At 32.5% G+C, this 23714-nt stretch overlaps 1 protein-coding gene across 19 annotated transcripts in view; it reads right to left on the minus strand.

Annotated features, from left to right (window-relative positions):
• Positions 1–23714, minus strand: part of LOC143235028 (xylosyl- and glucuronyltransferase LARGE2s-like) — a 98365-nt gene that overhangs the window by 39151 nt on the left and 35500 nt on the right. For 16 of the 19 annotated variants that reach the window (XM_076472748.1, XM_076472761.1, XM_076472755.1 and 13 more), the window contains 6 exons: positions 17095–17269; positions 13549–13654; positions 11059–11390; positions 7138–7268; positions 5941–6024; positions 4473–4550 (listed from right to left, as the gene is read on the minus strand). In XM_076472748.1, coding sequence (XP_076328863.1) covers positions 4473–4550; positions 5941–6024; positions 7138–7268; positions 11059–11390; positions 13549–13654; positions 17095–17185 — 822 coding nt within the window. In that variant the 5' untranslated portion in view covers positions 17186–17269. Of the gene's footprint in view, positions 1–4472; positions 4551–5940; positions 6025–7137; positions 7269–11058; positions 11391–13548; positions 13655–15190; positions 16452–17062; positions 17270–23714 lie in introns of those variants that run through there. The other 3 variants (XM_076472764.1, XM_076472765.1, XM_076472766.1) reach the window with 2 other exon arrangements.

A 23714-nucleotide genomic window follows, 5' to 3' on the forward strand; every position in this document is an offset into this window, starting at 1 on the left:
TAACAAAAAGACAGTTTGCAACTGTAGGGGGTAGCTGATCACTGATGGCATTTATCTTTATAATGAAAAGTGTGACACTCAGAATACAGCCCCGAGGGACTCCAAGTTCCTGTGGGAAAAAATGAGAAAGTGTTGAGCTGACATGGACTTGGAATCACTGCTTCAATAAGAATTGCTTGATGAAAATGGGTAAGTTGCCACACAATCCATACAAGTGAACATCTCGTAAGATATCATATTTCCATGTTGTATCTTAAGCCTTTTCTTAAAAAAAAAACAAACAAACAGTGTCAAGATGTTGTCGCCTTAAAAAGGCTCCTCTGATTGATGTTTCAAGGTGAATTAAGTGGTCTATCATAGAGTGTTGTCTTCAGAACCCACACTAAGTAGGTGAGAAGAGGTTGTTTGATTCAAGAAACCAAATGAGACTGGCATTAATTACCCTCTATAAGATCTTACTGAAACAACTTGTCAAAGCAGTTGGATGGTAATTCGAAGGAATCATTGGATCCTTCCCAGGTTTCAGAATAGGGAGTATGATAGCTTGTCACCAAGCATCTGGATAGACATTTTCCTGCCATATCCAATTAAAGACAGCCAGAAGAATAGTAAGAGAGTTCTGGGAAAGGTGGCATAACATCTCATAATGTATATTATCAGGTCTGACTAACGTATTGCCAGACCTATGAATTGGAAGTTTGAGTTCCATCAGTGTAAGATGGAGATTATGGTCATAGGAATGGTCAGTTGAAAAGGAAAGAGGCAGATGCTCTACTGTGTTTTAATGGTTGAAAAGGAAGGGGATAAGTTCAAAGAGCTAGATACACAAGAGAAGAAGTCCTCAAAAGTACTGGCAATGCTCTGTGCATCTGCAACTTTGTGGCCATCAGATATTAAGATAGAGAGGGGGGCAAAAGTATATCTTCCACTCACCCTCTGGATCTTATCCCATATAACTTTTGTGCTGGTGGTTGAAAAAATGCTAGAGGTGTATTTAATCCAAGACTCCTTCTGGCTATGACATCTAACTTGCTGAGCGTGTGCACAGGCTTGTTGAAATGCAATGCAGTTTGAGAGGGTGGGGAATCTTTGAAATTTATCCCAAACATGTTTCTGAGTTTTTCGTGCTATAGAAGAGGTAGAATTCCACCAAGGGCGGGGATGCCGTGGAGAACATGTCGAGGTTTTAGGGATGCATCAAGTAGCAGTTTGTATAATATTGTTGGTTACTGTTGCTAAACAATCATCCATGGATGATTTGCATAAGATGGCAGGATCAAGTTCTGAGAGAGTAGTGAAAGAAGGTCAGTTGGCCTGGACCAACTTCCACCGAGGTACATTGGTCAGGTGGTACTAATCACAGCCAATTTCTTGTAAGATGATAGGAAAATGATCACTACATCATGGATTGATGTCAATCTCCCAGGAAAAGTGAATGAGCAGCAAAGGAGAACAGACAGAAAAATCCATCGCTGTAAATGACTGACTGGGTGCATGAAAATATGTGTAAGAGCCAGTATTGAATACAGCCAGGTTGTGGTTCAGGAGCATATGCTCTATGGCGCACCCTCTCATATCAATATGGAAGCCACCCTAGAGGGGATTATGCCCATTGAAATCTCCCAAGATTAAAAAGGGGGTTGACAGTTGCTCAATGATGGTATCAAGGACTGACTGATTATAATGTGTTTCAGGTATAAGGTATATAAAGCAAATAGTGATGGTACAACCCAAGGAGAAATGGATGGCTACAGCCTCCAAGGGTGTGGTTAATTACAGGAACAGGGTGGGCACATGCTCATCAACCAGCAATGCTACTCCTCCATGTCCCCATCCTACACATAGTCTGTCGTTCTGGTATAATGAATAGTGTTGGATAGTAACTATTTGTGAGCTGTAGAAATGTTTCCTGCAAAAAAAGACATATGGGATGATAAAAGTCAATCAGATCTTGATGTCAGTCATATTTGATTGGAAACCTCGACAATTCAATTGGATTATTGTGTGGCCATGTGTAATTATTTCAGAGGAAAAGACGTTAAAGAGTCCTTCTACTTACAACCACTTTTTTTTTCTTTATTGGATGTGGGTCTATCGCCCTCTATGGATCCTGCTCTAGCTCGAATGGTCAGGTCTGAATTTATCGGTACATGTACTAATGATTAAGGGCATGGACAACTGGTTTAATTTTTGGGGTGTCAAGAGAGGGAGATCCCATGGACACATCTTGACTTGAAGAAGGTGAAGTTTGGCAATGACTGGAAGGTGTGGTCAGGACAGAGATGGAAGGAGATACTGATTCGTGAACTGAGTTAATTTTGGGAAGTGTTTCATTAAGATTTGTTGGTGAAGATTGTGTAGGGGATAGAGTAAGGTCTGTTTGGACTCCTACTGTACTAATAGAATGGGTTACAGCAGCATAAGTTCTGGACAGAATAGGTAATAATAATTTTTGAGCCTCTGTGTAAGTGAAATTATTAACTATCTTGAGATGTTGTACTTTTTTTCTTCTACCCATTTAGGTAGAAAAAGGTAAAATAAGGAGGATGCGTACCATTATAGTTTATACAATGTGGTTCGAGTTGGCATTTGGTGGCATTATGGTCTTTACCACCACAACAGCCACAGGTCAAAGAACCATAGCAAGATTGTTTTGAATGACCAAATCGTTGACAATGGAAACATAGTACAGGATTTGGAATATAAGGTCGCACCTTACAATTAAGATATTCTGCTTTATTGTGGTGGGAGAATATGGTACTGTAAATGTTAGTATTAGAACATTTGTTGGTTCCAGAATTCCATCTTTTCGAGTAAAGATTTGGCATACTGTTGTGACACCTTGGCTGCGAGGATCTCCAATTCAGGGACAGTCCTTAAATCTCTTTCAAATACGACTCCTCTGGAAGTATTCAAAGTCGACTGAAGAGTAATTTCAATGGGTATGACCCCAAGGCCTTTGATGTCAGTAGGGATTTGGAATGCTGTGATAAAATGTTTCCACTAAGATGTCTCCCAAACGTAGCTTTTTACCAATTTAGGGGAGTCAGCAAGCTCTTCTGAATAAAAAATGGGGACATCTGCCCTAGAGGTTTGTCACTTAAGGAATCCAAATTGAGGAATTGTGGAACAGATTTAAATGGTGAGTTAGGCTATACAGATTCATCAATGTGTGGTCGTTTTCCAGTCGTCGGGTTTTTCTCTATGGTTTGAAGTTGTGTTATTTTTTTGTTATAGGAGTATCCATAATAAATAGAAAATTTTTGGTGCCCACACACCATAGAGCCCTATACGGGGATGCACTACAGTACCTTAAGGGCACTGCAGCGATGCCAGTGTTTCTTGAGCACTATACCTGAACACCAGTGTCAGACACTATGTCCACAACACCCAGTTGGAGTTGAACCCCTCAACCACCAGGATTCTCTCTTCCCCTTCACAGGTTACCATGCACAGCAAACACACAGGTGGATGTTTAGATCCCAGAGGAGGTAAACTGTAAGAACAGAACCTTCTCTGAGAGGTCCCCTCACCACGTAAAGGAATCCACATCGAGGGGAACAAATATTCAATTGTGAATCAATCACATTTAAGACATGAGGGCTTACCTACTTCATAATTTTAATGTATGCAGTTACTACTTAACAGAAAATTTTATTTTCAGGTTTAACAACTTTCAAAATCAAAACTAAATACAGGGTGTTCGGAAAGTCGCTGTGCAGTTTTGTAATCATATACATATATAAGTGCACAGTGACTTTCCAAGCACCCTGTATATATAGACAGAAATTTAATTTTAAAAACGTTTTTTCCCCCACAAGTTGCTGGGTAGTTTATCAAGCAGTAACTGTAGTTCAAAATTTAAATTAAGAAGCAAATAAAACAACTGTTGCCAACAGTTGGATTTAGGCTTGCTATAACAATGTCAATTGTGTCTTGTGAATGTTTTCAATTCATGTTTGCAATGTGTTTCATGTAAAGAACAGTTACATAACATTCTGGTTACTTACTATTGCTTCCAGTGCATTAAAGCTAAATTTAAGAACACAAAAATATTTAAATAACACCTATTACATCACTTACAAGTGAAATGCCAGAATAAGTTTCATGCATTAATCTCTTTTTTTAAACAAATAAGAAACATTATTAACCCAATAACTACTGGTTCACAGTATAAGGTACAGTCCACCTCTGACAGTTTAATGCAAGTATGACATAGTATACAGCTTGCAAAATTTCCATACATTTACAGCAGTCACTGTCAATAAATTAATAGCTAAGTTAGTTCTGGAATACATCTACAAGAGAAATTGGAAATCTTGTACAACTATACTAAAGTGTTTATACAGAAGCATTAACAGTGGCCCAGCCTAAAATCTTATGAACTTAATCATTTCATAGCTTAAAATTCAATGTTCTACTATATAAACACTTGATATTCAAGAATGAAAACCACAGAAAAATTCAATTACCAGAGCAGGCCATGGCCGATGATTTTTCCACAGTTTCCCTAAATACCAATCACTTTGGTTTTCAACTAAGCCAATGGCCTGGGAAAAACAATTTTTATATTAATTAAAGTAGGAACAAATGTTGAAACAAACATTTATTATATTACAAAAACAGTTCATAATAATAGTATTAATTACCAATTACATGTTTACTTTTATATACTAAATACAAAATAGCATATATAACCATTTTATCAGATAATTAAAAAAAATGTTGCATACAGTAATATGTAAAAATATTAGAATAAAATCAAAAATCAGTTTTCAGGCTACTTTCAAAGAACAATGAAAGGTAAATCACAAGTTAAATATCAAAAGTTTATTAATCTTCATAATTTAGTACAACAGAAACCCAGTTAATATTTTATGTTCTCTTTTGCTTTAGTAACTGCAGACAGTCTTTTAGTAACTGTTGCAACATATTTAATCAAAGTGTGCTTTGTGATTTTACTCCAAATGACTCTAATACACTCTCACATTTTTTTGGAAGTGTCTTTTGATTTGTCAAGTTTTATATCTATCAAATCCCAGATCTGGGTTGAGATCAGGGCTCTGTGGGGGCCATAGCATCATTTGAATGAATCCAGCAGCTTCTTTATATGCTAAGTAATTTCTGCATAGGTTGGGTGAGCATTTTGGGGTATTATCTTCTTGGTAATAGAATCCTTAACCAATAATATGCAAATCACTGAATAAAGCAAGACAAACAGTATTTGATAGTAATTGTGCTGATACATTATTCCATCTGTTTTACAAATATCTCCTGTCACCTCAACAGAAAAACATCTCCAAACCAACTTTGCTGCCTCCTCCATTCTTCATGGTAGGTGCTATGCACTGAGGTGTCTTTCACCATCTGGCAAGAAGAAAGGTGGTCATTTATCTCATGCAGTCTTCCTTCCATTCCAAAAGCTGCATAAACGAATATACTTAACATCAGTACCATTGAGTTTAGGTGTTCTGCCTCTTCCTTTCCTATTTTCAAATCTACCTGTCTTAGTCTCATGACCTAGGATGTACTTTATAGTGTTTTGGGAGCATTGAGGAAGAATAAGTATTCTCACCCTGGCTCATTCAGTTGTCAAGATGGATCAGTGAAGCATTACCATATTGTTGAAATTTACATTCAATAATGGTGTGGAAAAATTAACCACATAAAATGTATATAATGACAAAATATTATCTTGTCCTAACACTTTTGCACAACACTGTAAAAAATCCTAAGGAGAAATATTTAGTCATGCTTCAGCACCATTTATGTTTTTTGCTTGTTGTCAGACACTAAGATACATTCTTCATTTTAGGTACTTGGGCATTTAAGCATTTTATGCAGTAAGAACAAAACCCATCTTTAATGTAAAACAGAACTACATGGCATTAAATATACTACATTCCATTAATAATGTATAAAATAACATACATAACTTACTTGTTTTGAAGTGAATTTGTGGAAAATCCTCCAAAGTTCTGCAATATCTGTAGCAAAAGTGACATCTGTATCTAAAACAATAATCTGAAACAATAAACAAAAATATCTAAAATTATTATGTAAACATGAATGATTGTCATAAAATTTTCTAAATCAGCAAATTTCTCACAACTGTCCAGATGGTTAATTATTATCATGGTGGTTTCTCTGAAACTGAGTTAGAAAAAACATTACTGCTCAGAGCAGTATCTTTTAAGAATACATCAGTTACAATGAACATACTATCATATATCTGTTTTAATATTGATGTTTAAGTTAAATTTATATTTAGAAATGTACATAATTTACATTGTTAAATCTGTATTGCAAAACACCTGCCTATTTGCTAAAATTGCAGAAAATTCTCAAATGCAAGAATCAACAATATCTATGTAAACACTGATGCATTGTCAATATTGTTGCATAAACTAAAGTTTAAAGAAAATTTCCTCACAGCTATAACTATAATAGCCATGGCACACCAAAAGACAGTATGTATTATTGGTTTGATGCAGCTGGTATATCATAAAACTCATAAGTTGTAACTGTGAGTAATACTTAATCAGAAATTTCAGATAGTTGACCAGGAACATTTATAGATTTTGAACAAATTTAAACTGTTCAACTTGAGCAAAAACATAACTTCAGCAATGGAATAACTCGACATGTGTCAAGTGAGGGAAAAATAACATAGAGATAACAGAGAGCTAGCTAAGTGAATTATACCTACATCAAGTCCAAATGAACTTGTTTATCGTGAATCCTCAATAAGGTATCAAGGTAGTTCGGACCAGACAGATGTCTCAATATTGTTTGTAAAACGTTTGTATACAAATTATTAGTAATAAGTTACTTTAAATTGTTCTATTATTTTTATATTAAAGTATATTTGTGTTAAACAAAACTGTGTATCAGTCTTCACTGGCAAGTACCACAAACTGGATACATAGAGATTTCACTTCTATATCTAAATTACAATCTAACAAATTTCAGCATATTTGAAATTGTCATACATAATACTTTTTTTGTATTATTTTGCATAGAAAATCTTATTGGTAATTTAAACTATGAAGGAAATCAATTGCACAAAACAATCCTGGTCACTTCTTTTCAAAATAATACAAATATGCATTTACTAATACATATGGTGTACGCTACCTTCTCTAAAACATCAGGTAAAGCTTTTGTTAAAACCAACTTCATCAGACCATATACTCCAGAATAATGTTTGTTGGGAACCCATGACACCTCTCCTTGTACATTGTCAGCCAGATAGAAACTGACATCCACTAGTTGGAGAAAAACAAAACAAGAATGGCGATACATAACTAAGAATGCCTATTCACAAACAAATTTATATCAGAACTACATAAACAGAAATATATGAATATTTTCAACAAGCAAACAAATCACTGAAAACAAGACTGATTAGTAACAGTGACCCAAAAGTAACATTACTCTAGAACACTTATTCCCTAACAGCAATCTCTAACCAGATAACACGTAAATACAAATCTAATGAAGTTGGTATGCCACACTTTCCTTTGCAGTTCAAATATTTATTTACATAATACAAAGAGAAGAAAATAAGTTACATTTTTCACACAGTCATTATTTTGAGGCCATCCTATATTTATAGGTACAAAAAACATTCTGATCCTGCTATACATCACATTAATGAAATGTGTGGTTTTCACTAGAAAAATAAGCTAGTTACTGAAGGAGATTAACAGAGGTTTGTTTTCAAGCAGCTTCCACACTGAACAAACAGATATAATTAATGTAACTTCACTTTTTTTTTTTTTTTTATTTCTCCCAGACTGGAGTTGAGTAGAAAATTAAACAACTTGGGGTTTGGAAACTCGTGTCACAAATGAGGTGTTAAAACTTTAAACAAGCTGGAACAAAACTATGTGTACATCCTTTAAACAAGACCATTTAACCTGACAACTGACATTAGAAACAGCAAGAGATAAAAAAATGATATAAGAGGGAATAATGAATTTTAGACAGTTATGTACATAAATAATCTTTCAAATAAGAAGTACCATGTTATCTGTCAGGTTTTTATGTGCATGGACTAGATTCTTTACAATGAGTGTCTAACTTGATGGCAATATATTTCAGCAATAAATAAAAAGAATACAGTCCATTTGTTTTAAAATATATTAAAACAATTCAAACATACATCCAAATGCTCCTTAAACTGTTGGTTGGTACACATGTAATCAGAGTTTTAATTGTCTTTTTTGTCAAAGCCCACAAAGGATGGTTCAGTGACTTTAGAACATAATTGACAACTTACTTCTTCTCTATTCTCTACTTCTCTATTATTACAATACAACTGAGATAATTTTGCTTTAAAAAATTACTACTACAAGTTCTTTATGGCTAAACTCACAAGCACGCAGTCCAGATCTAACCAACTCTTATTACTACAATACTATATATCACTCGAACTACATTTCGGACACATATTTACATTTCAACTATGACTTGCGGCATTCTATGCACAATAACATATTATAATGAAACAATACTCAATCAAAACAATGAGAAACTTAGAAGGTTCAAGTACTGTTAGGCAATAATACAACAACTGAATTATACAGTCAATGATTCATACACAGCTACATAAACAAACCTGTGATAAACTACTGCTTCTAAAAACAGCTAAATTTAACACTTGTATCAGACTTAAATTGAAATAGTTGTGTATATCTAACATTAAAGTCTCTTAAAATGTCAATACTAATATATCTGATATATTTTAATTTACACAAATGAAAAACCATCCAAACTTTTTTCCAATATACGTTTTAACATAGTTAATAATCTACAGAAGTTGAAACCATTCACTTGATCTCCCTTACATAATCACACACAAAGAACATTTTAAATTTGCATGTAAGTTTGCTTAAGTCATTAAACTAACATTAAACCTTTTGTAGTCAAAACATTTAGAAGTATAATAAAGTGTCTTTTGATGTAGTCTGGTATAAAAAAAATTCTGCATCATATAAACTTAGATATGTATAAAAAACAAGAAAAATATTTATTTGTGCAATAGTTCTATCAGAGTCCAAAGTTTTATTTTTTTTTAAAAAGAGGGAGAGAGATTCTACCTCATTGTGTCATCAAGTTAGGTCATTATTACAAAATAATCTGCTCCTCAGTTCTTTTTTGTGCACATGAACTAAACAACACAAACACTTATTATGAATTTCTCTTACTTCAACTACAATCCTACAAGTTAATCAATTTATTAATCAAGTATTTTTTTATTTTTTTGTATATACAATTCTGGCTCACAGTATACAATCTAAGGTGCCTAATAAGGATATGTAGTAATTCAAAGCCTAGATATTTGAGATTGGTAACTGTAGCTCTGGTTGTTTTTTGTTTTTTTTTTATGTTAAATTATAAACAACATAGGGTCAATGTACAAGACCCATAATAGTTTTATTTTTTTAAATGTTACTGGTAACAGAAACAAAATTAGAAAGGATACTTATATTTTACACATTACACAAGATAATGTTGGTATACAACTGAATAATAACAAATTATCTGTAATAAAATAAGCATAAAGCACCAACTGTGCCAGATGATTTTAATTTTTCATTGCCAAGATCTTATACAAATTAAGTCGATATATCCAGTAAATCTCCTAGATCCAGTTACCATATTATCATGTTTCCATTTTTCATATGAAAACAATTTTAAAACTTCACTTGCTGAAATTATGACAAAAGCTACTAGTTGAACTTTGATGTGACAATTTTTACACATTCTAATCTCCAAGTCTAAGGCTTGCTCTCAAAATTCTGAGTTTAGTTAAGGCTTAAATTATTTGGAACAAACCATAGATAAGACTAAAAGCAGAAAATTTTTATATACAGTTAAATGAAATATAGAAATTTCTAGATAAGTAAATTCAATCTTCAGAACAAAACTAAAATGTTTATTTTTATTTCTATTTTACTTTTACACTAAAGATGGTATATTCTTATTAACTGCAAACAGATGATAATTATGTATGATCAGTCCATTTTGATTGAATTAAGCCTGTTAACCCTTTCAATGAGGCTGGGACATGCATTTCCCAGTTAATTATGAAATGTTCATCCCAGCTGCAGTGAACAGGTTAAGAAGCTGTGTTTCCCAAACACAAGACATCAACCTCAGTTAATATAATTTACGCTGTCAAGTCTTTAGGTTCGTAAGAAATAAACTATGAGACAAGTGAAGAAGTTTCAATTGTGAAAATCCCTGCAATGAATTTTAAAATTGAAAGTATAATCAATGTTTAAAATGCACACTAAGTTTGTTTTTTTTATCCCATACACAAAATTAAAAATTGTATGTTTTGACAGTTTTGCACTTCTGAAAGCACAAAGCTACCAAAATATGTAGTCTTTTCATTTTTGGCCATTGGCTAAATAAAATTTTACTGTGCATTTTAAGCATTGATCATACTTTTAATTTTAAAATATTAGATAAATTACCACGAAATTAATCAGATAAACAGCACTTCTACTAGGCCTACAAGTACTGTACCCTAATGGGTTTAATGAACAACTGGCAGCAGTTATTACATATCCTTCTTATACGAAATCTGCACTGAGTAAACAGATACTAAAGAAATTAAAATATTTAGTCATACTGGGTCTACACTGAGTAAACAGACACTAAAGAAATTAAAACATTCAATCATGCTGGATTGTTTTACACTTAGTACTGAGTACAAGAAATATAATTTCAATGTATACATGTAAAACATGCATTTCCACCAACTAATAAAGGAAACAAATGCATCCTACAAAGTCAAACCAATACGTATGATTATCAGTTATCACAACTAATGCCTTTTCTATATATCAGAATTAAAATTCAAACATTCAAGAGCATGTTCATTATTGTGCAAATTGAAGTTTATAATGGTTATTTAAAGAAGCATTTGTCATATAGCTTATGGAAGAGTTTATAATTTGTACAAGTATGAATTGATACTAGCCCATGAAATTATTACAAAAAAGATAATTCTACATACAAAAAACATACATCTACTTTACTCACCCCCCGGAACATTCCACGTATAAAACAATGTTTGTAGTATAAGTTGAGCTGCTGAATCAGAGATAAAATGAAAGTGTAGAGGATTTTTTCGATAAAAAAGAATACTTTTAATTAGAGTTACAACAGATCTGCTAGAATTGTAGCCAGCACAAACAATGGATACATGAATCACTTCACATTTTGGCACTTCAGGTTCTGGGTTGACACAAACAAATGACCTTTCTCCATTGTTTTGTCTTTCAACATTTCCTAAGGATTCTTTGCCTGAATGAACATTACTTCCATTCTGCTGTGCTTCAAATATGAAGTTCATAAGGTGATTCTGAGAAATACTATGTATAATAAAGAAAAATGATGAGTATATCATATATAAAACAATTTCAAATTAAATGTGAATAAAAAAAATACCACAGTGACAGTCCCAACTTTAAGTACATATTTTTTCACTATGTTAAAACTGATTATGACCTATTTATAATGAACAGTATTCTGCATTCTATGTACAAAATTAATCAGACTTATATTAATATATGCAGATGGTACACTTGGATATCGTATTAACTCTTATTACTGCTGTTCACCCAAACCAGAGCCAGATGAACAAACTAAAATGCATTTTGTTTGAATTAAGTTAATATTATATTGAACTGAAACCAACAACAACAACAAACGAAAAAAAAGAAAAAGTAGATTTTAATGGGTGCATATTTCTCAATGAACTGGGAAATACACATCCCAACCATAGTAAATGGTTTAATTCAAAATATTTCACCAGACTTACTTTGCATCATCAGGTGGTATACAAGAAATGGGGTTAATGGAACTTAATTAAAAATACAAAATCTATGATAATAGTAATCTACAAGCTGACCAAGTGTGCCATCTGCATATATTAAAATAAGTCTGATTAATTTTGTACATAGAAAATGGAATACTCTTTATTCTAATTTTGTACATAGAACACAGAATATTCATTATAAAAAGGTCATTAACAGTTTTAACATAATGAAAAATATATACTTAAAATTGGGACTTAAAAGAGCAATGCACAAGGAATGTTTTCTAGCAGAGTAACTACATTCACAATTCATATAAGATGTGTGTAATTATGTACACTGGAAGTATTTGGGACCACTAAAATATGATATAAATTGTGGGTACCTCTTATAAGAAACATACTTTTTGGATAGTAGTATATGGATCATGATACTTCAAGAAATGTCTGTACAACTGAATGTACAAATTGCAAAATCTGTTATGTTAGAGAGACTAACAGACAAATTTCTACTCATTTCCACGAACATTTAAAATTTCCATCTCACATTTCTGAACATGTCTAGGAATATATTCTTTTAATTCTTCCCAACCAAACATCCTCAAAGAGGACAACATTAACAGATAAAAAAAACATTAATTAAAAAACATAACATTATTCTTAACAAATACAAAGGTGTTCATTTATGTATACTTTAATTTCCTTCCATATTGTACAGGAAACATATTTTAATACTTATAGATAGTTCATTGATAAACTAATTTATTGTTTACATTTGGTCAGTCCTATGCTTGTAGATTACTGCTCTTATAGGGTTTTTTGGTTTTTTGTTGTTTTTTTTCAAAAATTAAAATAAGTCTTGTTAGCCCCAGTTATTGTACACCACCTGATAATTCCAGGTTAACCAAGTGAAAAATTATGAATAAACAAGTTATGCCACCTACATCTGATATTGTAACAAAATGTTTATTTAATAATAGTTTACAGATTGTTGATTAATCTAAAGCAATACTCAGAACTTCCTTGAAAACATGATATGAGCTTTGACATAAACACAAACAGAACATATTTATTTGAAACTTTAATTTCCAAAATACCTTTGTTGGTATTTAAAGCAGTAAAAAACCTGAGCAAAATCAAATAAACAGTATTTAAATGAAATTAATTATAATACAAATAAAGACTTTATACTAATACAAAAAACTGTTTCACTGAAATACTAAACAGAACATTAGCCTTAGATAAAATATACTAACCACATGTACTTTCTAGTAAATTAAGCAACATTTTAATCCTTATTTTACAATTTGCATACTCAAGCTGTCCTTTTTCAAAAGAATCTTTATTATAACTGCACTCTAATATTATGACATAAATTACATTTCAAAATAATTTTTACAAAAAGATTACTGACATTTTCACTTGGTTATTTCAAAATACTGTTCACATGAAATTCTTACAAGTTTCACACAAATTTCAGGAATAAGAAAAGTTGGTCTATGAAATAAAAAATATTTTAAATATCAATTCACCTATAAATTTTATAAAGGCTATCCTCATAAAATGAATGCTTGTTTAAAGGAAACCAGTCAAGTTAAAGGTGTTTCAAGAAGAACAGTTCTGCGACTACATTTAAACTAATGAAAACACAAAGGTAATTGTAATTGTGGAATGAAAATCATAACAATAAAACACAATGTGTTAAGAAAACAGACCTTAGTTGTCTTCTTAATAGCTGGTTCTGTGCCTCAACCTCTCTTACTCTTTCTGCTAGTTTAGCCTCACGTCTGGTAAAACCCAAAAAATTGTCAGAGGTAACATCTGCAACAGAATAAACACATTTTAATCAACAAAATATTAAAGCACTGAATCAGAAAATCTAGATTAAATTAATTCTCTCAGCTTGTTCTTCAAACATAGTTAATTTTCACACAAGGTTAAAAATTTTCCATATTTCTCAGAACTCAAAAAAATTTAATTTGTAAAATGAGCTAACAAAATAAAAACTTGTGTTAAATGACTGAATGAAATGAAAGTAGAAAACTAGCTAAATCCTCTCAGTAAATTCTTCACATACAATTAATTTTCCTAAAAGATGAAAATGTTACCCCTTTTGTCAATACTTCATATTTAATTTGAAAAATTTACAAATAAAATAAAAATAACTATTCAGTACACAAGAATCTAACTCACCAGAACAGTTTCAATATTAATAAGAATATATGAGCATTCATATAATAAAGATAAACCATAAAAAGATACAAGTAACAAAATGATTGCTTCGTGAGCAAGCACAACTTATCATATGCAAATTCAAAACTGTGACATGATTATTTTATTCTATTAATCTGAATTTCATTCTAAAGTTTATTCATCAGAGACATATGAATATTGTTTTGAAAATTTATTACAAATCATACATTTTATATGCAAAAATACAGAAAAAGCAGAGTAAGATTACACAATTCAATTAAATATAAATAAATGTGGATGACTTGCAAGTTATATTTCATCAAGATAAGCTTGCTGGAAGCCCTCTAATCCTAAAAAGCACAAACTAAAAGAGTACCAACTTAAATAATTGGAATAACTTATTACTGGATATCTCATTTCTAAACATTCTATCTACCTCTTTCCAACAAGTTAATTACTGTTGCTCAGCACTTTGTACTAAACACTTTTACATTTAAGAAATTAATATTTGCAACAAAAATACTTTAAATCATGTTTAGCTGTAGATTTGTTTTACACATTCTCCTTAGGTAGCCTTTTTATGAATTTAAAGACAAGAGGGGTATAAAAATAACACTTGATCTTTTGACTGTAACATGTCACTGCTTATAAGGCTTTTCACTGAACTTAGAAACCACCAGCAGAGGGCTGCTATACCTGTAGCAACCAAAAGTATGCCTGGAATGATATTTGTAGGGATGGAAGATATGTAATGACCAAATTATATTTTTAGGTCAAATGCAAGTTAATAAAAGTAGACTTGGCAACTGCATATGTTTTTCTTCTCATCGCCCTAATTAGTCATTTATAAACTTTGAATTAGAGGTATGTATAAACAGAACTTCAGACTATTTTTTAGTTACAAAATAATTTTTGTTTTTATAATAAACGATCTATGAATATTTTAATATTAAATATAATAAACCAAAATGTCAAAATCATTACTACTGACTATAGTGTAAGTTTTGGCTAACAGATGGCGAAATACATATATAAATTCTGTAATAACGAATATTCTTGAATTTGTTTTGGTATTATACGCGACGTTACACAAAGAGCTATCTGAGCTCTGATCACCACAGTTATCGATACCCTGTTTCTAGCAGTACAAATCCGCAGACATACCAGTGTGCCACTGGAGGGCGCTAGTAATCACCACCCACCGCCAACTCTTGGGCTACTCTTCTACCAACGTGGGATTGACCAAATATTATAATGCCCCCATGGCTGAAAAGGAAAGCATGTTTGGTGTGACAAGGATTCGAACCCGCAACCCTCAGATTGCGAATCGAGCGCCATAACCACCTGCCTATGCCGAGCCTTCTTCCTAAAATACAGAAAATGGTTAGATCGTGTGATTTTACTTAACATACAATGCCAATGTGCAGTTTGATTTTTTTAATAAAAACAAAATCTGAAGCTTTGTACTGTCAGTTTTGTTTATGTTTTAGTGAAGACGTCTCTGAAGAATCTGTAAACCAAACGTCGAGGGCAATAAATTCGGCGATATAAGATCGTTTGTTTTTAGTGTTAAAACGATTTGTTTTATTTGTGTACATCAATACACATTACAGAAATTAGATATTTCTGACTACATACATAAATGCCTAACACAAAAATACTCCCGTGGCTTCATTTCGATCCATAATTTAACAAAAAAACTTAAATTTCATTCTCCTATGTAGTTTCCTGAAATAAGGTAGCTGTAATAAATACAATCTGGTTTATGTTATACAGCAATGAGGTGATTCGTTAACCGTATTCCCGCATTATCTTACAGCCAAGGTGCGAGCTAAATAAATATATTGATAAACCAAGTCCTGCCTACACTCCATTGCTGTAATATTGTAAGATCATTATAGCAAAAACCTTTCAAAGTAAGTACGATGCAGGAAGGTCTAGTGATGCTGGTTCTAGACGAATGATAATGACACCAAGTTAAAGATCACTAAACTGACACTAGCATGTATTTCCATGTATATCCCCTTAAATTACCAAGATACAAACAAATATTATCTGAATACTAACAAAAAACCGCCCTAAGGGTGGCTGTTTGTGTTAGTAATTACTAATCGTAGTATTCATACCCCATTAAAAAACAATTTAAAAAGTGAACATTTTCTTCTTCTGGGAAGTATTGCACGGGAAATGTTTTCGGAATATCTTCTTTAATCGTAATCAAAATGATTCAATGTACAGAGTTCAAAATTGTTATAAATGTTATCGGAATAAACTGTATTGTTTTTATATGTCAAAAGTGATACCCTTTATTCAAAAAAATACTTTCTTAAAAAAACTCCAGTTTTTCAGAAATAAATGTAAAAATTAAACCAATAAAGATAATCAAACCATTAACTGTAGTCCTAGTGAATGTCGTGTTCTTCTTATGAGGAGATTACTTTTATTTCTACGCGTCTTTATATATATATATATATATATATATATAACAAGGCCACATCGGGCTAGCTGCTGTGCCCACAGAGGGGAATCAATCTCCTAATTGTGGTGTTGTATATCCGTAGACTTATCGCTGTATTAGCGGTGGACGTACTTTATTGAAAATTGTTTTCGCACATGCCACAGTTACTTTCCTAGTCTTAAATATCCAAAGCGTGATTTTTTTATGAAAGTTTGTACTGTCATTAACTACATGGCACAGAAATATTGGTTACATACATAGATACTGATATGCACGCTGGGTCTATCATCTCATTATTTCTGTAATATTAATAATAAATACGTCAGAATTAAACTGAAGAATGAAACTTCAATTTTCGTAAACATAACCTCACGAATGACTGATAAGGGCAATGTTAGCTAACATCGCGTGTTCCTTAATTAAATACTTTTTAGCTAATTTGTTAAAAGTAACCAGAATAATAATAATCACACAGAAGATATGAACCATTTAGTTTTTTAAATGTTCAAACAAGTTTAATTATATTAGTTACTTAGTAAATTACTGAAAATGAGATATTTGCACACAAATCAACATACTCATTTCTAATTGAAAGAGAAACAAAAAGTACCTCCCTCAGACGACACTAAGTACACAAACAACAGTGCGGGGACACAACAAACGGCAATCAAAGCTACGAGGTTCAACCGTCTACGTCGCATCCTGCGGCCCTGCACAATCACAAGGTCTGGTATTGTTCAGTGAGGCAAGTTAACTGGACTTTGTTTCGTTCATCTTGGAACTACCTGTTTAGGAAACGAAATAAATTAATTCTTAACTCTCACCTGTTTTTCAATAACTAGTGGATACAGTGATGCACACAATCATCACTGAGCCATTCGTAATGTAAACATACTTACGGTTGCTGGTAAAGATTTATTATTAAATCGAGTTAATAAATTACATATAATACCACTAATAAGTCTAGAAGTAGCACGTACTGAAACCGCGGTCCACAGAAACGATCTAGACCGACCAAACCACATCTATTATATATCGATGATATAAATCGTGCGACGGCTATTGTCGCCCTAATGACAAGTTACCATGACAACCTAACTTCAGGCAGTAAATCGGAGGAAAATAAACAAAGCATCAGATAAGTTCTTTTCTCTTCCTGCGGAAAAAGTGTGAGCCCGTCTTCTAGTTGTATCCCTTTCAAATATCAAACTTACAGCTCTCTATATATATACAAACGCATTCAACTGTCACTAGCCAGGTTTTAACATCCGTAATGGTGTACGTCACCTTATTGTACAAGTAACGATCAATAATATATACATTGTACCAGACTATATCATATTTAGTTTTCGCATAATCACAGATCAATAATTTCTCAACGCCTTTACAATTTTCAGTGTATGGCAAATTGATTGGTTCGTAAATAAAAGTTTCTTGCGATTATTTAGTAGTGTTGAAACAAAGTTGTGAGCTGTTAAAGAATACACAGATAAACACACACACATTCTATTTATATACAACACCACAAAGAAATACTCGGGCAAATGGATTTTAACTTTTGCAATTTACTACGATTACTTTACATGTTTACATCAGTTCACTAAAAACGTGGTACTTATACTAGTCGACCTTCAACCACTGGTCACACCACCACGCAAAGACAATGATTCTGTATTTTTCGTTGTAAACAAACGCAGTCTTCGCAGCTTCATCTTTCACTTATGTTAAATTCACATGTTAACCATCTATGGTAAAATCGGACTCAATTACATATGAACATCCTAACCACCTGCAGTAACCTTGTATATTGATAGGCCAATAGTTTGTGGCAACTTCTATCTTCGCAATTCAGTGATATGTCCTAATTTATTAAATTCACTTGAATTATACTCAAAGTTCACAGGCAAAACTAACTGAAATACCTACTCATCTTGTACACACACTTCACAAATGTAAGTTTGGGAAAACTAATCCATCCATTATGCGTGATCTACATCGGTTGTCATTTGCGCTTATTCTAAGGCCTACAATTTAAAACATCAGTTACCTATTGTTACAATCCCCGTAACAAATAATAACATGTTAAATGAATAAAAACAAATTCCAAATAAACCTTTTCATTATTATTATAATCTACAATTAGGATTAAAATGAAATTTTGTTTGGTGGATTATAAAGACAAAGTATACATCTTTTTCTTTCCCTATTTATGAGTCCTACCTAATATTGTTTCTGTTGTTATGATCCTACCATTCCAAGAATCCATCTCGTATCGCATTGTATATCATTTCAAGACACATTCCTATTCCGTTTGTTGTACTGCAGTGTTTCCGAATTTATGAAGCAATTCGCAAGTATATGAGAATTCAACTATAGTCTTTCATTATATCGTACCAATTGAAGCAAGATTCGAGCACTTCTACTAACTGGTACAATACAGTTTATGAAACACGCATATAGGATTCTTACCTACTTCTAACGTATATTTTACAATCAATATCTGAATTCATCATACCTAACATATTCACATCTAACAATTTTATTGTGGTTATGAACACTCGCTTCCAAAAAAGTGAAGTTTTGAAAGATGTTATCAAAAGTTCCCTGTTACAAAATAATCAAATGAACAGCTAAGAACAATATCTTTACCATTCTATTAAAACTACATAAATAAAAATATTGGATTCTCATGTGTATATTTACGTACAATTATATGGTATGTATATACTTATATATGGATTAGAACGGTATATAAACTTGCATAGAACTACCAAAACAACTGTAACTCGCTTTTCACAACAGGTTAAGGATTTTTTTTAATTCTATAGTGCTTACACGTTTCCATCGTATAGAATAGCAGTTCTAGATTTTTAGCGCATAGTCTCACCATTTGATGATATCACGAACGGAAATACCAGAAAGACACGAACAAACCCAAATGCCTAACGAAAAACACCGGTTAAATTAATGACGATTTGTCGCGTACCACAGACCAAGAACCACAACTTTTGTACTTTTAAAATGTTTCTGATTATTCAATACCAAACACGGTACAATAATACATTAATATAAGGTACACGTGAGCGAACTTATGGAATAAAAAAACATATTCGGGGAGAGGCGGTAGTTTTCCACACCATGATTCTTCTTGTAAGATTAACATTACATACGGCATGCTGTTCATATGAAAAGTTTATTAGTGCTGTGCAAGTAACTATCACACAGTCTTTAAGAAAGTCAGTCATACTTTCAGGTACTAATTAGTAAATCAGTATAGCCTAGCATATATTACAATGGATCACCTTATTTAGAACATTAACTACATGAGAATACAGAACATTTGTAAATGTAAGATCAAACTTAATTTTGAGATCATACTACCTACACTGTGCATTATTAAAATAAATAAATAATTTTAAATGTTTGGGTTTTGCTAGAAAACACTTAACGGGAAGTGGGAACATTACTACACCACAGATTTTGTTTAAAACGGTATTCTCGTTAGGTAACATCAAAAAGCAATTTAGGACGACTTCTTAGAAATTAATAAGGGCACAATTTTCTCCATTAAAATTTGACTGTGTATAAAAGCGTTGCCATTACTTTCTACAGCTTACGTAAACTATGATTACCTTCAAATGAATGGGCCTATTACGATTCAGAAATACATTTCTTTATTGTTAAGCGCAAAAACTACACAGTGAGGTGTTGTATTCTGCTAACAACGTCATAAGCACGCAGACATCGCGCTGAGCCACAGGGAGGCCTCAGGAATATCAATATTAGAAATGTTTTAGCGAATCAAAGATGAAATATGTAGGAATAACTTTATGTTTCTTTAATCTGACTGTGCACACACGTTCTGGTCTACTTTTATTTAAAGTTTTCGAGCCAAAATTCATAATTTCCATGAAAACCAAAAACAAACATACAACATATGCAAACATGTAAACGCAGTCTCGAAACTGCGCAAGATGCCTCCCCAAATAAAAAATCTGTGCCTTCTATATTTATTTTTCTATAAATGTAGTTTCGATTTTGGCTAATAGATATCACTAATTAATGAATAGTGCGGTGGCATACTTACGCTACATCACACAAAATAACACGTAATAGAATAAATTGATAATGAAGTTAGCAAAAGAAAACACCTACGTTTCCCTATTTTAATTGCCAATTTCACAGTATGATACAAACTAACTATATTTCAACCAGATAAGATTTAATGTTTTGAGACTGATTATGCTACAAATAGCACTACTACATTTAAGAATTTGAGGTGACACACTAATGAACTGGAGATACTGTCCTATGCGATGAAACTAGTTAACTATTCTTAACTGTTTCACGTGTCATCGAAAGTGACTTCTGGACAATCTATTGATTTCAACTGCAGAAAAGCGACAGATCTAATCAAGCACTGATGGTGGCTGAAAATACAAAAGTGGGAAACGATTTTACACCATATTAAATTAAACATAAATGTAAAATATACAATGTATACAAAAGGTTCACGTTGTATAAACTTTAAACGAACACACATCGAACTTTTATAATTCTGATAAACACTTCACAGCGTAACGTTTAGACACCTGAAGACAGGCTGTAATATCCACACCAACCAATATGAAACATGAACCGGTTTTCAAAAGAAACTTTTTCACCACGAGAATGTAGACAGTTAAAATATTTTTAGAAGCATCAGTCCGTTTATTACTCATCTGTAACTCGACAAACATTTTCACAAACTTTTGTGTTTCAGATTTTCGCTTAAAGCACTTGAGCGTTATTTGTTTTAGTTATTGCTGATTTTGAACTACGACGAGAGAGAGGTTGGGTACTCAACAGCTTATCCTGTTAGACCAAATAGTAGAATTACACGGTCACTCTTGTAACACGACCACCCCAAAGTGTAGAACTATCTTTCATTCTTTTTATTTTCCTTTTTTTTTTTATTGGAACGTGAGACATTAATTAATGGATTCATAATTCGGGCATAATAACTACTTGCTACACCAGGCCTTATTTAAAAGCTATCAGTTTTTATCAAAGACGGTGACAGTGATACATCGAGCACCACAATGGTCATGAATTGTGCTTAGTCCAACGCAGCTATTATACAACACGTTTGAAATACATTACGATGACCTTTCATGCATTTACTTGTAGACCTGTCAACTTTGGTATGTTATTTATTTAAAACCAAAGATATGTCATGTAATATATTCTGGATGTTTTATTATACAAACGTAAATCAAATCTGTGTATTTATTAAATTTTAGGCAAAATTACTTTAAGGCTACCAGCACTACATCGTCCATAATTTAAGTGATAGATTAGACGGAAGACAGCAAATCAACACCATCCACCGACAATTGTTGAGCTACCAAAAAAGTAGGATTAACCTAGAAAGTAGCATGAGAGTTCGGGAACGGGTTTTGATCCCGTTTCCGACAGGTTGTGGGCACAGCATCCTAACCACTAGGTCATATCAGGTATATTGCATGAAGCGGTCCAGTTGGTGCAAACAGACGAATTTTGAATACTGTTGATGAGGTCATACGGAGAAAAAAAATATTATTACAGATGTGAAAATGAACACGACGTGACGTTAGGACCATAAGCTGTCGCGAAAGAGCAAATAATATCATGACTTAACGTCGTCAGCCTGAAACACAGCTAAACGAAGACGCCACTTAAACAGTTTTAATTTGACACGATTTGTGTAATTACCATAACCTTTCAACACATGCGGATGTTATTATCAATAAGCGTCACAACTTGAGGTATAGTACCACTTACCATTCAGGGTAGGTCATACTGTTTGCGTCTCTTAACCTGAATGATGACGATAACCAGTATCAAATATGAAAACAGTCTTCTAGTATCAACAATATTTACATATATCAGAACTAATTCCGAAGTGTAGTACTTTTAAAAGGCTGTAGTACTAGTGTTCAGTTACAAAAATAATCATTTTCCATTGTGACAATAATGACTGTAACAATCATGATATAACGTTTCGTCTAACAACAACAAATAAAGTGTTATATGACGGTTTATGAACGTGGGTTACATACTACATGCGACCAAACAGAACATAACGGAAACAGCTACCATAAGCATTGCTTGGAAAAAACTAATTTGCAAAAATCACCTAAGATACCCATCGTACCCTTATACAATTGTTTATCATATCTTGGGAGACAAAACTCCCTTATTACGAAATAGCTGGAAAATTATGTAATCCACTATCTACACATTGATCTGAAACTTTTATAAATCCCAATTTCATACTAAATTTTTTCCCACTACAAAAAGGTCGTTTGCCGACTGCTCAAATTGTTTTGTACCTCTAGATTACTGATAGAATTTTGATTATTGTAAACGTTTAATAAATACTTCCTAATACCACGTTCGTGTTTCGTTCTATCATTAAGTTACTTTTTCCGATAAATGAGTCTATTACTAACTAGAACACCAGACATAGAAAACAAAATCGAGTTAAGGCTTATATCATATATAAATACGAACACATCAATGTACGTATGTATAGGTATTATGGATTCCACGCCAATTTGCCTGTAATCAACGAAGGATACTCAGTTATAACAAATGTGTACGATCCACATGGTAATATTTTTATATTTGCAAACAATAAGTGTGTTGAACATGAGAAATCTGGCATCAAGTTTTTCTTTACGTAGATATAATATTATATTTTATAAAACATGGCCTAAGTATTAAAACTCTACAGCAGATAATAAGTTCTACTGCTTCATCGGTATAAGAAACTATAACTGTGCTACTGCTCTAACTTACTCTATACGAGAATCTTCCTCTATGCAGTACACAACAGGTGTCGTTCAAAACACTGTCTTGCAAAAACGCAGTATTTGAAAAAAATGTGCATTATCAAAACAAATATATTATTGATAGGACGTAATCTCCTAGCGAGTATTTAGTGTTGTAAGTTACAGGAGAATATAAATAAACTTTTGAATCAGAACTTTAACACAAACTAAGCTTGTAAATTATACTTACCACCTTTTACCATTTCCAAAACAATAGTTTGAAAACAAACACGAATCAAATGACTTATTTTTTCACTACAATTGTGAAACAAGTCCCAATTTTGAGAATTTTAAATGCAAATTAATCCCATTACTTCATCATTAAACAAACAAAAAAAAAGCCATAAATAAAATTATCAGAGAAAATTGAAAACTA

Source organism: Tachypleus tridentatus, chromosome 12 (genome assembly GCF_004210375.1).
Source record: "Tachypleus tridentatus isolate NWPU-2018 chromosome 12, ASM421037v1, whole genome shotgun sequence".
NCBI lineage: Eukaryota > Metazoa > Arthropoda > Merostomata > Xiphosura > Limulidae > Tachypleus > Tachypleus tridentatus.